General features: G+C 34.4%; 1 protein-coding gene and 1 long non-coding RNA gene across 3 annotated transcripts; one reads left to right on the forward strand and one right to left on the reverse strand.

The window, feature by feature from the left end:
* Positions 1-355: 355 nt before the first annotated feature.
* On the reverse strand, positions 356-1,431 carry LOC143471199 (uncharacterized). Its single transcript, XR_013119503.1, has 3 exons — positions 1,232-1,431; positions 956-1,023; positions 356-852 (listed from the first exon to the last, which is right to left on the reverse strand). It is a non-coding gene; the product is annotated as an uncharacterized LOC143471199 (long non-coding RNA).
* Positions 1,432-2,617: 1,186 nt separating this feature from the next.
* Positions 2,618-15,993, forward strand: LOC143469985 (serine/threonine-protein kinase PAK 2-like). 2 transcript variants are annotated; one of them, XM_076967806.1, is made up of 15 exons: positions 2,618-2,832; positions 6,285-6,467; positions 6,762-6,862; positions 7,041-7,127; positions 7,205-7,309; positions 11,330-11,485; positions 11,583-11,730; positions 11,835-11,898; positions 12,031-12,202; positions 12,312-12,419; positions 12,506-12,605; positions 13,515-13,630; positions 13,805-13,885; positions 14,024-14,161; positions 14,260-15,993. In XM_076967806.1, the coding sequence occupies exons 2-15, from the start codon at positions 6,296-6,298 to the stop codon at positions 14,344-14,346; spliced, it is 1,635 nt and encodes a 544-aa protein (XP_076823921.1). In that variant the 5' UTR covers positions 2,618-2,832; positions 6,285-6,295; the 3' UTR covers positions 14,347-15,993. The 2 variants fall into 2 exon arrangements, with proteins under 2 accessions (XP_076823921.1, XP_076823920.1); XM_076967805.1 differs by lacking the exon at positions 2,618-2,832 and adding an exon at positions 4,727-4,812.
* Positions 15,994-15,995: the final 2 nt, after the last annotated feature.

A 15,995-nucleotide genomic window follows, 5' to 3' on the forward strand; every position in this document is an offset into this window, starting at 1 on the left:
GCTTGTGCAATACAGTAACACTTAATCCTTCTTGAGCTAAAACTGACGAAGTACATGTAAGAAGACAACTATGTAATGTACATTCATTTTAATGATTTTCTCAGACTTACATTTTGATCAGAGGTTACATGCAGTACTGAATTTAAATAATTGGCTTTTTGACAGCATCTAATCTTCACGTAAAATTTACATATTTTCATGCACAATTTTTGCAAACATTCATCAAAAACAAGATTTTCAAATATATTTTTTATGTTACAAACACTCAAAGAAGACATGCAACTTTCCATGATGTGCTCCTTTATGTCTTGTTTCCTAAAGACACTTTCTACGTACATCAACAATTTCACTAGTGATTTGCTGGAACTGTAAGATGTCCATAATTGTTATTATTTAAAGCGGAAATCAAGGAACTATTAGTGGTTTCATTACTATAATCAGTTAAACAAGACAATAGATCTATTTCTCTCGGATTTATACAGCGCTTAGTGAGTTTCTGCAAAATATAACCACCTATGTACTGAATTATGAATTCTTCGTCTCGGGTTAACTTGTGTAATGTCAAGTGTTTCCCCTTTTTGTTGTGTGCAACAGTGGTAACGTGTGATAAAAATACATCAAACAATTTTCGTGTTAAACATAATGACAATTTTCTTGGCAAGAAAAATAGTGATGGGATGCACGTAATTCCATCACAGGAGAATTTATGAAACAGTTCATCCGGTGAACTGTACGAAGAAAATAGCTTCATAAAATAGTTAACCGCATCTGCAGTTAGATCTGTTTTAACGCCACCCACTGTTTCCCACCATACCATCAGCTTTTCTTTTGTAACATTATTGCAAGAAGATTCTGCAAGACAAGTGTAAAATTAAGTTTGTTTGATTATTTTAATCGGAATCTGCCAATGATAGAGCTCCAAATGAAATAAGTTTCAAACAAAAAACAAATATACCGTGAGCAGTTTTTTGATGAGCCAGCAAAGTTTCATTACTTGTGCAGTTATGCAAACATTGTCCACATCTGCAAATAAATATTTTCATTATCAGATTAAATGACATCAATATATCAGTACAGCATTTCTTCAAATATTCGTTACGACTTACATTAATTTGTTGTTTTGCTTGGCTGTTTATTATAAATTGGCGAGAACGTACACTCTGGGTGACTGCCATACAGGACAAGCTCAACAGCAGTTGGCTAATTGATTAATAGGCATATCCTATCTTACATGAAGTTTGCTGCATCGTCTTCTGGGTCACAATCTATTTCAATAATTAACTTCAAATTGACATCCATTAGATCCCAACAACTGCACCACAATAACAAGATCTGAAATCAGACTTTCAGTAGCCTATTTTAATGACACAACACCTGCAACATAAGGCCTATGCTAATGAGTTTAGTTGGTAATTGCCTGGTCGAAGAGAAATGTGGGGAACGAAAAAATCTGCCCGCGCAACTCAAGTAGGCTAGGCTAAGCCATGCCTTGATACAAAACAGCAGCATTATCAGTTCAAGGAACCGAAACTAAGTTAATTGCTGAACCTAAAACTATCACCTGATTTCATTAATTAATTTCAATTAAAATTAACACCTATTGGATCCCAACAACTGCACCGTAATAATAAGACTAATCTCTTCCAGCAGCAAACAGATCTGAAAATCATTGTCGTCGTCTGCATGTTTATTGTTATGTAGTGAACCGTGACCGTGTCGAAAGTAGAATATGCTCCAAGAGAATAAAAGAAACAAAAATGACGTCATGCGCAAAAGAGAAGTTTCCACTCATGTGTTTAAATCTCTTTGCTTTTCACAGTATAGAAAAATTCCGTAAACACTTGCGTTGGTATAATAAGCGATGGACTTCATACTGAACGTCTCAGTATAGATAAAGTCCGTAAACAATTCGTTGATATAATAAGCGATGGACTTGTAGCCATATTCAAGAGTCTCCTATCTATATCGGTCGTGAAATCTACCACAGCCAGTATTCTGATATCATTGAACTTGCATTCAACTCAACACACTCTGTCCATATTAAAGTTCATTTTATTGAGATCGTAATATATTGATCGATCGTCCAATAAAGATCAAATAACACCACGAGACACAGGCTCGAGTACAAGAAGTCCAAAGATGAAATTCCAAATTAGACTGAAAGGGATGATTCAGGTGAACGCTTATATTTGTATCATGAAAACCGTGCACATCTTTGCATAAGACAGGAAATTGTGTAGGCCTACAGTATATCATTTTCGACACGTTTAAGAAAGCTAGGGCCTTGTGATCATAACATAAACACAATTTCTCAAGTTACATAATTTAAACTAAAATGCTCATCTATTAGAAAAAAAATCATTTGAATGTTTAGCCAGCCAAATTGGTTAGACCGTAAAAGTCCGTCTTTTACCTATTTTACGGAATCCGTAAAAATCCGTAGAAGTCCGTCTATTACTTACCTCCCTCCCATATGTGGGTTTGGCTTTCATGTTTATTGTTCCAACGATTTCTGTTAAATATCGTGCAGTTTCGTAAGGGATTATATAGTATGACAAAGTTTATCCTCGGACAAAGGAGAGTCTTTGCACGACTTAAACCCGGCGATGATTCCTCATGGGTCGAGCCCCGCAGTTACCGAGTTAGGCTGGCCTTTACGGAAATTTAAATTGTCACACATTTTTTTATTTCAAATGGTTTTTTGATAGTTAACTTTGAATCTAGGCTTGTCTTTACAATAGACAATAATCCTGTGATCACTGCACGATCAGAATTTTATAATTAATGGAAATTGCCGTGATAAAACACTTGATGATTTCACATCATAACAAGGTGATGACTTATCTCATTGCTTTATATTTAGTTGATAAATAGTGTTGATTTTTATTTTTTATAGCCTACACACATCACTAATGAAATCTTCTGGACCGGTGTTACAGGTGCATGGGATCGTTTGACGTGTAGGTTATACATTCCGGTACTCGCACTGTTGTAAGGCGAATAAGATTGAAAAAAGTTTTTTTGTTAACATTTTGAACTGTATTGGTTATGTAACACAAAAAGGAAGCATTGTTCACACCTTGCCAAAGGGAATTACAATGGTAGCGCAACTGTAAATCGAATCCGGTTCACATTTCACCTTTGGTTGTTTAACTCTGACGTAACGTGCGCAAAGTAAAACTCGTACCTAATGTTTCAAGACTATATGTTAAGTGTGTTGTAATTTGTTTCATTTTATTCAAAAAAATTCATTTATATGTACTTAAAAGTACTGATGTACTTTCCAGTCGGGCACAATGGTAGGCTATTGCACACCTGATACTCCACTGACACCAGTAGGATAAAATGGCATGCATTCAGTGGAAAAAGAGTGATGATTTTAAAGATAAAAGGAGATACTTTTTTCTCTCCTTTGTCTAGTACCTTGCCTACCCTCAATGCCTGACATGCCTTGGCCATGGGTTCCAATGCACACTGCAATTTTCTCAATACTTTGTAGATACCTTAAATCAAGACTGCAGAGTATGGCAGTAGCACTTCTGTAATTTTTTGGCCGAAACGGTATCACACACCAACATACCAGTAGGTAAAACAACATGCCAGTTTTTCAGTGGAAGAAGAATGAACTCTCTAAAAATAAGAGATTCATCTTTTGCTTCTTTTTCTGAATGAAAGTCCTCATCTCAGCACCTAGCCACCATCTCTACCATGAATACCAGAAATGACTTGCGTTTCTCACTGGCATCACCAGCTGCTTTCTAGCACACCTCTCATCGGAAGTTTGCTTCTGCACTAGGGCTGGGAATATTTGTCTGGTTATTATCCGATAGATTCTGCTAGCCATTAGCCTAAAACGTACATAGATCACAGAGTTTGGTGTAAAATTGCTGGTAATCCATTAACTCATGGAAATTTGATGCCCTGTTAATCATTGAAGTGTTTGAATACTTTGTTTTCTCGATAAACATTGTGGTTTAACATGACATAAGTTGCAAATACAACCCTTTGTATCAAATTTCTTTATAATTATTAAAAGTTTTGCGTGCATTTAACAATGTGACATGACAATTAGCGACTATGGTAACTAACGGCTAAAGAAAATTAGCTAAATTCACAGCCCTATTCTGCATAAAAACTGCTATTCTCTGCAGTCAAGCCTGCAATAGTAGTTGCGTTTTCAGCATTTAGAGTTTAACCACTTGAGAATCTTTTCTATATAAATAGGTACACTAACTTTATAAATCACTCTAAAATGGCGTATAGTATTGTAAGTACCTACTTTCTGTGAATTGGTTGTCATGTAAACTTTTCTTTATGACTCTTTGCTCCTACTTCATACTTGCATATTTGCTCAGATTAAGTCACAAATTTGCTCTGCTGGTACCTGTTTCCTCTCAGCAATTCTAAAAACATACCTGCACCCACAGTAGGCCCAGTTTGTTTGTTAGCTGTTAACTTGTATACTTACAGATACGAGTAACATGTATGTTAGATTTAAAGTCTGAATTTATTAACCGAGTAGATATATTTTGTACTTGAAAATCTAATGAATATGACTGGATTGATTTAGGTGCTGGATCCAATACGCAGATTCAACTATGTAGTTTAGTATTACGTTTTTTCAACTTTTTTACAGTTTTAAATTGCTATTTTTATAGCTTGGTTGTATTGTCTTGGTTTTTTTGTTAAAAGTTTTGAGAAATCAATCAATTTCGTTATGCCTTACAGAATCAATTAGGCCAAGGTTTTGTCTTAAATTTTATGTTGAAAAGTTTTAATTTGCTGCATAGCTGTGGAACTTTTTAAATATTGGTAAGTTGCATACCGTATTATTTGTCGTTTACGTATAACAATATATTAATGGTACTAGTTAATTATTCTACCGATTAATTTCGGTTTTGTTCCATCCCTAAAATAGACCACATTTTAAAGTTATGGATATTATTCAAAAATACATTGGGTAAAAAACGGTTAAAACAGGTATTTGCCAGTTTTCAAAATTCCAATTATTTAGCAAACCTACTCACGATCCGTTTTCGCTTTTCTGCAAGTGTACGTGACTACAACAATAAAAGCCTATAATAAAAAGAAAACAACGTTTTTCTCTGATTTAGGAAAAGTAAGGAGACTAGGATCGTTTAAAGCGATTTACGATTAATTTGACACGAAAGCTTCCCCTGATGGATCTATAACGTTATAATCATTCATACATTGCATTTGTTGACAAATAGTGCACATTATTTGTGTTCGCACGAATACCACAAATTTGCTAATATTCAAATATATTCGGGTTCGTGTTTGTAGAGACATATAATTACTTTGTATCCAGAGAGGGGCAACCCCTCTTTTAAAGAGAGTCGCTCAAGTTTTTGCTCTTCTATAAAAAAAGAAGCTCGCTCTTTTTTAACAATTGCAATGTATTTTCATTTAGAGCTGTTTCGAAAATCAGTTGCATTCGTTTTTTTGCAAAGTTGCATTGTAGAACTTGGTGTTCAACTGTAGCCTTATAAATGTTATGAAATTTCATGGAAACTGATGGTAAAGAGTTTTGTTTTGGTCACATCTGCCACATATAATGAATACATAAAGAGAATAGTTCCTACAAGAAATTTTAATGCTTATGTCCTCCTTAAATAATGATTGTTGCAACGAATAAAATTACTCTCAAAGAAGTCAATAAAAAGACTTCAATTTTTTCTGTTATTAAACCACTATCATCCATTTCATGCATTCACAGTACTGTTTGTGTAAAAAATGAGGGGTGAGTGGATAGCACTTACAAAAGAGTGTGCTTGTGGTTTCGATCCTAACTTGAAAAAAGAGCTTCTCTCTCGAAATTGCTTCTATAAATGGAGCTGGACATGAGGTGCTCAATTTTGAACTTGCTTGTGCCCAGCTCTGGTTGTAACTTCTAACTTGTAACCCTAAACATTTATTGAAGATGCAAGGAGTAAGCTGTTCCTAATTTGTAAATAATATTTCACTCTTTTGTAAGTTTAACAACACAGTAATGTTCAGTTTTAGTAACAATATATCGGTATATGATATAAATTGACATATATATTTGTTTTCAACCATTTATGTATCTACATGGCTATTGAAAAAGTATATGAAAGTTTGCCCTTTGCTTTTTATGTGATTTATCCAAGTGTAGAAAAGAAATTTGATATTGATATTGCGCAACGTAAAAATGGCTTATAAATGTCAGAAAGCCACTGCATACTACTTTTATATTATTCCGGTCTGGGTAATTTTCAATTTTTACTTTGTAATTATTTTTACAGATTGATTGAAAATGGACAGTGACACTGATGATAAGCCCCCTGCACCTCCAGTCAGACACACTAGTGCATCTCATAAAGGAGATACGCAGACAGTGTTGAGCAAGCCCTTGCCTTCAGTTCCTGAGACTGATAAGAAGAAAAAGAGGACAAATTTAAAAAACATTTTCACTGGCGATGACAAACGTATGTCACTTTTTCTCTTATAAACTCAAATGTACAAGCCTCATGTTGTATGCTAGTTTAGAAATGTTTGTTGATTTGCAAGTGCGTCCAACTGGTAGTACAACATAAGCTGTACACACTTAAATGAGAGTTTCAACTTTCATCTTTACTTCATTGTAATAGCGGATTAGCGGTTATAGCTTAACAACAAATAATGTTTTGAAGTCTATGTTTGCTGTTTGTGCTGTATCAGTTATTACTTAAAGTATTAAGTGTGTAACACGCACACATTTACTGTATAATCCTTTTATGCAGCTAAAAAAGACAAAATTAAAGAACGACCTGAAATATCATATCCATCTGATTTCGAGCATACTGTGCACGTGGGGTTTGATGCAATCACTGGAGAGTTTACGGTAGGTTGAAAGGATTGCTTGTTTTGTAAGTTTCTTGACATTCCAATGACTTCTTTGAGATATAGTTATAAAGACAAGTAAAAGTTTCCTCGTGTGGAAACAGAACGGTAAATGTAAACAAAAATGTAAATATACAACTGAATACTATGTTATGGCGGTTTTATGATGGATTTTTCAGGGCATGCCACAACAATGGTCTCGCTTACTGCAAACGTCAAATATTAGTAAATATGAGCAACAGAAAAATCCAAAGGCCGTACTGCAGGTATAGACTTATAAAAGTGTTTGCAGTTTTTGTTGTTGTATTTCTCAGTTCCCTGCTCATGGCAAATGTTGTTGTAGGTTCTAGAATTTTATGATCGAACAGAAAAGAAGGGACCGGATCAAAAATACATACATATGATGAAAAATAGTACAAACTATGCACAGTCTCAAGCTGTATTAAAAGTAAGTGGACTTTAGTGGCATGGGTTGTATTCAGATTTGTTGTGTAGTGTGCAACATCTTAATTTCTCTTTCTATCCTAGTGAAATAATCTGACTATGAAACTGGTAAGGTAATCTAAACTATACATCCCGTAAAACAATATCAAAAAAATTTTCAGTTTTTGTTTATCAAATGGAAACAGCAGTTACATAGAAAGTATCTACCTATGTAAGAAAATATAATTTTGCTGTCAATTGCAAATGTCGTCAGTTTATGTACTTCAGCAATATGTTGTAGTACACTTGCACCTCCAAGTACATTACACTGGTCTTGCCATTTTGACAATGACACACCTAGAAGCATTATGATATATATCTAATAATAAACAGAACATGATGTAAGAAAAATAATGCACACTTAACCAATGTTATTTGTGTATCATTCCACACAAAATTAAAGTTCAATCAATCAACTTTGAATCAATTCAAAGTTTTAAACCGATATAAAACTGATCATGAAACAAACATTTAAAAGTGATATGTCTTTCCTCTTAAAAATGTGCTATTATTACCATTGTTTAGTTTTTTATTCAACCAATTCTTTTATGCATTTAACACTTTTGTTTGTTAGCTCATTATGTGGGATAAGATTTTTGCTCGTTTTCATTTTCCCTGGTACCCCAGCACCATATAGTTATTAAAACGTCCATCTACTGTATCTGTTTTGCCTTTCCTCTTCTAGTGTAAAATGCTTCATTGTGCTGTATATGGTTTGCTTTTCATATTAATTTTTCTTTCTTGAAGAAAAGGTGTTGTATCCAAAATTACATGATATCTGAATTTTCCTTCAACTTTTTCTTAACTATAATAACGTAACAGAAAGTAATTATCATTTATGCCTAGATTTAATTAAATATATACATTGTATATATATTGTTGTTATTATTATTATCTGAATGGACTGTACAAGCACTTGAAACAAACAAGTTACATTCCAGAAAATATTTCAGAATTGCTAAGCTATGGCCTGCTTGAAAACAACAAACGCAATTGGGAGGTCATCCATCTATCACACTGTGTTAACTCGTTAAGTACTTTGTGATTGTTTGGATGCAAGTAGATGTAGCATCACTACTGCGTTTGTTGTTTCCAAGCAGACCATAGCTTAGCAATTTTGAAATAATTTTTGCCATTTCTTAGTACACCTGTTAAACCAAGCTAATGCTTGTGAAAGCTCGTGTTCAGATATTAAACATAAAGTTAACCCCAGAGTGTCCTATATCTTGCGTTTTGTTACTCATGAATTAAAATCATTAGGAAGACTAAGTCTATGGGGATCTTACAATGTACAGCTGCATGATAGCACACAGAACAACCTGAAGCTATTTTTACCTAGCATATGGTATACAGTATTACATTGGGATTGCTCGAATGGGTATTCCCATAATAAGCTACTAATTTAAAAATTAATGTATGTTCTAAATATAAACTAATAACAATTAAACTTCTTTTTCACAATTATCCGGTATGAGAGACAATGCGAGATGAAGTTCTTGCAGTTGTTCATTTCTTTGACTGAAAACAGTTTAGTTGGTCATTTTTTCACTGATATGATATATACTATGATCATAGTAAAAAGGATGAATTCACACATATTTTTGCTTAAAGGATTTTACGTTTAACTTCAACAGTTCTCTCCCTCGCCTGTTTAATTAAGTTAAACAAACATGAAGGGCCCAAGGGGAATCCCTGTGGAGATCCATAGCTGCAAAGTCGCCGTATGAATGTTCATTTTTCTTTTTACTTCATTATATTCTCCTATACGGTTAATGTTTTTGTTACCGTGTATAACTTGACTGCAGTTATACTTATACCTGACTTTGCTTGCAATAAACGACGTCAGCCTTTGACCCCATATTACACCGGATCTTTCAAAGATAAACGCCATCTTAAACAGTGATAGCAATTAGCCTGCCTCTATTTCAACGGAAAAAAATCGTGCATGTAAAGCTCTTTTTCACAGTTTTTTGTTAAGCTAACGTTAATGTTATAACATAGTAACTTAACTTAAACCTAACCTAAATCTTCCTTCCAGCCTTAAACCCGAAAGAACTAGCATCAAGTTTTTACATACCAACCCTCTAACCCAGGCGTCACCAAACTTTTTTAACAAAGGGCCTGATAATCATAAAAACTGATGATGGCGAGCCACATCCCTACGCTGTTTAAAAGGCTACCGTACAATAAACTCATTTGTGATTCAATGAGGCAGGCTGGACAAATTAATCTTGCGGGCCATAGTTTAGTTACCTCTGCACTGCACTAACCTAATCGCCTATCTTTAACCTTGGGCTGCGTGACCTACTTTCAGTGAAATAGTCACTCACTAATAATTATATAAAAAAGCAAGAAATCGTGAGCGTAAGTATTGTAGACTTAATCTTTATTTGCAACGCCTGGTCAACATCGTACGTTTTTGTTGCCTTGTTTCCCGCAAACTTATTAAATGACTTCCAGAAAATTTGGCTTCTAACATCGTAATTGTCTGCATTCCAATGTTGCTTAATGTGATCTAAAGAAAGCTCTGTAGTATTGGCAAGTAGTTTTGTTTTGTATGCTTAAGCGGAACTTCTTACAAGTTCGTAATATTAATTGGAGTAGTTTCGTAACTGAAAGCCGAGCTACACGTACTTAAGTATTTTTATGTCATAACGTTGCATTGGATCGTGCACCACCATGCAAATGTGAATAAAGCTAACATAGCAGTAAATTCATGAAAGCAAGGGGTGATTAAAAACCGACTTTCACGCCATTCTATACAAGTGTTCATGTGTTTTTAGAAGTAGATCGTTTAGAGGTGTTCAAATCTACCTTGATTGGCTTTTTCAACAAATGACCGTTTCGTTTGCGTTCATTCCTGTTACCCCAAGCTCATTCAAACGCAGGTGCTGTCACACATACACTTGCTGCCTTTTTTTCCTTCGCTGCGATTCGGTGCATTACTCGGTTAAGTGCTTTTAATTTTATAACTTAAATGTTAGTACGTAGTAGCCTAATAACTGTTCAGTGAAACCGTGTGATGTAATAATAATCGTGTTCGAAAAGATCATGCGACATAAATCAAAAGCTCTGTGGGAAATGATTGTTATCAGAATAATATCGGTTCCAAAAATAAGAATCGAATAGTTTAGGATTTGGTTCTCAAGGATTCGATATTCTAATATACCCATCACTACCTGTGTTGCCGTGTCCTGCAGTTTGTAGTTGTCCTGAGTGCAAATTTGAATTGTATCCGGCTGTAAGTAACAAACTGTCACTTGGAGCTTGGATACAATTGAAACAACACTTTGAAACTGTTGACAACAATTGATACAACACTTTGAAATTGTTCCTTTCATTGCCCCTTTATTTGCCTGTTCCTGAGTTCACCCATTCCTTGTTTCAATAAAATATTTTATTTAACTTAACTTAAGGTTGGTACCTTGGTGAAAGAACTATATCCAGCACAGTAGCTTATACAACCTTGTTTTGATTGAAAAACTGTAAAGCCAGGATAAACCTGTGAATCTCTTACATAAAACATGTCTTCAACATAACATTTTTTTGTGTTGTTCTAGTATCAAGAGAAACTAATGTCTTTCCTAAAAAATGTTCCTATATAGTATATAGGGTATATGCCACACTGCAAGGTTTGCAAAAGAAAAGGATGTGTTATAATTTGGACTTATAATTGCTTTTAGTTGAAATGTCTGAACAACTTACACAAGTTATTTACAGAGACCATAAAGCAGCACAAGCTTTTTTGTGTAACGCTAGGTTTTCAAAAACTTTACCAAAGTCACTTGATAACTAGCATTGTCTCTTCACACCAAGTGTACAACATTTTAGAAATGAATAAAGTGTTTGCAAAGTTTTACATGTAAAAGTATGTGTGTCAATTGTTCACAACTTAAGAAGTGCCTTTATATCATACACTGATATTTGTAATATGTTTTTGAAGTATGTGGCATTGATGAAAACATCTATTATTTCATTGAAACAGCCCAGTATTGGTACTAATTCTGCATTGAAGCAAGCAGAACCTGTGCCAGCTTCTCATCGACCACAGCAGACAGAATCAGGTGGTGAGCAAGATAGTGAATCTGACGAAGAAGGTCCACCTCCAGCAATTGCTCCAAGGCCTGACCACACAAAATCTGTACGCCATCGCATAATTATCCAACATTGAATTAAATGCTATTAATTTTTATCATACTTGTAACGTAGCTTGCTCGAAATATGATGTATCTTTTCAGATTTACACAAGGTCTGTTATTGAGCCGTTTGGCCCACCTCCTTCCAGTACTACCACTGCACCTGCAGCCAACACTGCTGCTGTAAATAACAGGGCTGAGAGACAAAAGAAAAAGAAAATATCAGATGAAGAAGTTTTAGCAAAATTGCGTTAGTTTTTACATTTTTTTGTAAATCAGGGTTTCTAAGATAAATAATTAAATATGTGAAGAGTAATGAAAGTATCGCAACCTTAGGAATTTATTACATTTCAGGAACAATTGTAAGTGTGGGCAATCCTGAAATTCGCTACACAAAATTTGAAAAGATTGGACAAGGGTAAGTGATCACTGGAAAGTGTGTTCTACTGTAAGAAGACCGAATCTTTACTGATAGTGAAATTTACTCACAGTGAATGTTAAGTTACTTCAGCAGCACTTGCATAATTTCACAAGTTAAAAATGCATTTAGTGCATCAGGGACAGTTTACACTGCTGAGGACGTGTCAACTGGTGATCAAGTTGCTATTAAGCAAATGAACCTGGCGCAACAACCAAAGAAAGAACTCATTATTAACGAAATTATTGTAATGCGAGAAAACAAACATCCCAACATTGTGAATTATCTTGATTCTTATTTGAAGGTATGAGTCTGTAAGCAAAGTTGTGTTCTGATTGTGGTATAACTTGCTTAACATATCCCTTTAGAAGTAAATGCCATCTTTTATTTGTTCTTTTTGATTGCCCTTGTAGGGTGAAGAACTATGGGTAGTGATGGAATATTTGCCCGGCGGATCACTCACTGATGTTGTCACTGAAACTTGCATGGATGAAGGCCAGATCGCTTCTGTTTGTAGAGAGGTTTGTTTCTGTGTAGTCACATGAGATCAAGTTCTTGAAAATCTTGAATCTATACCAATTTCATATAAATTTAATGCAAATTACAGTGCCTGCAAGCGCTTGAATTCCTTCACAGCAGGAATGTGATTCACAGAGACATCAAAAGTGATAATATCTTACTTGGAATGCAAGGAAGTGTGAAACTGAGTAAGCTTGGTTTCATTTTCTAACTTTAGTATACTTTGTAACTTGTCATTGCCATTCTTGAAAATGAAATGAGCACACGAAAGTGAGTGAACTCATGTAGGAACATATTCTAATCATATGATACTAGATCATGAATGTATCATAAACCTTTTTGACATTTGTTGGTGATTGTAAACTGAGATGTTTGCCTTTAGATATACTTGCCTTATTTACATGAAAGAAATTACCAATCTACATTCGATACGGATATTTCTGGTGTGCCAATTTGCTTAAACCACTTACTTACATGTTTTTGGCAGTATATCTTTGGGCAGTAGTTTGCTATGTGGGATGTAATTTTGAAATCACTGGCCTGACCTCACTAAAATCAACCAAACTTCAGCAAACTACGGTTTTCTAGTATTTCGCTATGGTTTAGTGTTGTACAGCTACGCAGCATGCCATTAAACGTCAATTAATCCAGATGCGTCCTAATCGAATTAGTTCTTTTTTTTCGTCACAAAATTTGAGTGAGGGCTCTGAAAGAAGGCTAATTGATAGTGTAAACTGTGTTATCTGTGAAAATAATGAAATTTTAGTGAGCTTATTGGAATGCTTTTCATGTAAAAAGTCAAAAGTGTTAATACTGAAAGATTTATTAATATTTGAAGCTACGTCGCATACTGTACATTGTACTAATAAGTTTGTACAAAAATTTGTGAAGTTAGTGCCCAATATAGTATTTGAATGGGACATACCAAGCTTTTGCTTTTCCATACATTCAGATAATTGAGCACACCCATCTGGAATGAGCTATTTTCTTTCTGTTATTGAATCGTAAATATATGGCAACCATCTTATTTTAAGTACAAAATGCAGTTGTGTAAGCTTGATGCTGTTAAATCCTGACATAAGAATTTATTTCTGCAGCTGATTTCGGTTTTTGTGCACAAATTACACCTGAACAGAGCAAGCGTTCAACAATGGTTGGAACCCCCTACTGGATGGCGCCAGAAGTTGTTACTAGGAAAGCATATGGACCAAAAGTTAGTGCTTTTGTTATTCAGTTTGGCTTAATTTATTATTTTACTTCATGTCATGACTTTATTTGCTAACAAGTGATTTCTGTGTAAGGTTTAAAAATTTGACATGACGTCACTTATGAAAAAAATATTTCTATTTGTACATAAGCAAATTATTAAATTTTTCATTTTTACAAGGTGGATATCTGGAGCTTGGGTATTATGGCCATTGAGATGATTGAGGGCGAACCTCCATACCTAAATGAGAATCCTTTGAGGGTACTGTATTTACAGAAATGATTTTTAGTTTATTTCCTGTGGAATATCGTAGCTTTACCTACGTATATTACTCTGTACCAAATGAGTATGTTTTCATATTTAACGGCATACCCTTCATCATATAACAAATCTTCATAGGCTCTGTATTTGATTGCGACCAATGGGACTCCTGAAATTCAGCAGCCAGAAAGGCTTTCAGATGTCTTCCACGATTTTCTTCATTGCTGTCTTGAAATGGATGTTGACCAACGCTCAAGTGCAGTTGAACTTCTATCTGTAAGTCTTTCTAATAAGATCGATTTGAAACTTCAATAATATCTGATGGAGTCATTATATATAACTTTATAACTGTTTATTCTTATGTATTTTTCCAGCATCCATTTTTGCAAAAGGCAGCCCCTCTGGCATCGCTTAATCCATTGATTCTTGCCGCAAAGGAAGTGGCAAAACATCATGGATGAAAGATGAAACAATTTGTTGTATGGATCGTTTGTTGCAAGGTGGCATACAAAGAGATTGGAAACTGCTTGAAGAAGCATTTCTAGCCATTATGTTATTAATATCTCTGGCACATGTTTATAATCGAAATTTTGACACATTCATGAATGTTTTAAATTTTTTTTATCACGGGAGACTTAGTTGCTGTACAGTGCAAATTATGTTGAAAAATTGGCACAGCATCTCATTATCGCCCAATGACATATTATTCGTATTAGTCCAGATTCAGTAATCGTATGTATGGTATGGTAACACAACAAAAGCTTGGTTGGACAAAGAGATAACACATCTTATTCAATATATGAAGTACAGTTACTGTATTTTGCATTCAAGCCTGTTACTTTATATCTATTGAATTCCTTCTTCATGTTTCAGTATAGTGTGTTTTATCATGTAAGTTTTGTCAAGCACACATCCTTCTGGGTTGATGCACATTTTATCCAAAAATTGCCATAAATGCCATATCTGTTCATGCTAAAGAATGGAAGTCAATGATTGTTTTCTTATCTTTTTGTATTATTTTTCGGGATAGTACGCAAAAATATTTGCATTTCAACTTAAAATTTTATCAAGTGAAGTTGTTTTTGTGCAGTGGAAAATGATAATTAAGGTAAATTTATCCACTGGACGTTTGAGGCCCGCCCGTTCAGCATATATTTTTGTTATCTCATAACTTTGTCACGTTGTTTCATTATTACCAGTTGAATAAGCCGTTATATTGACAAAACACGAATTTAAACAGACATAAAGTTGATGGAAAGTATAGTTATGGCATATGTCATTTCCTAATGCATTGGATTTTTTTTCTTAACACCGTGGTCCACAGACATTTTGTGCAATAAGTTATGAGGAGATGCGAAATTTATGTACAGAGTAATGGCCCAAGCAATACTTGTCTTAGACATTTAAACTTGTGTTTTTTGCATTTACAAAGGGTGATGCGATATTCTGTAATAGTCCATAACATAGTCCACATTCACCACACTGTCTCAAGTGCTTTTATTATTGATTTTTTAAAGTAAAATTTTCCAGCGAAATGAAAAAAACAATTAATTTCCGTATTAACACAATAGACATACTGTACTTCTACACTACAATCAAATTTTATTTCATGTTGTTTATGTACTTGGGAGTTTCCGGAGTTCATTTGTTAAATCGTGCACAAAGCTTGCACTACTAGTATTATGCGAACTGTGCCCGTGATTTTACCTTAGTTTAATGTCTTGTCAAATGATTGTGAAATGTTGGGCATAGTCATTTTTGTACCAGCGTTATTGTAAAGCAAATATTTTCTTCAGGTGTGAAAAACATCATCTATCCTTGCTAACTTGAAATTAGGGCCCATGTGAATGCTGGTTCATATCTTTACCTTAAACAATATAACTGCTATTATTGTCCCCTTTTGGATTTGTTAGAAGCTGTGTTATTTTTCGTTTAGTATGGTTATATGCTTCCTTATCCTATTAGCCAAGATTCCACAACCATTTTCAATTTTTTGTGTAAGTTGCTTTACATTCTATATTGTAGTTCATTTATCTGCTGGCAATCGATGTTTTTGTTTTAATTTGCTAATAAGATTAAAAAGAGCATGATCTGCGTGCTTTACAAGGCA

The sequence above is a fragment of the Clavelina lepadiformis genome, chromosome 9, assembly GCF_947623445.1.
Source record: "Clavelina lepadiformis chromosome 9, kaClaLepa1.1, whole genome shotgun sequence".
Lineage (NCBI taxonomy): Eukaryota > Metazoa > Chordata > Ascidiacea > Aplousobranchia > Clavelinidae > Clavelina > Clavelina lepadiformis.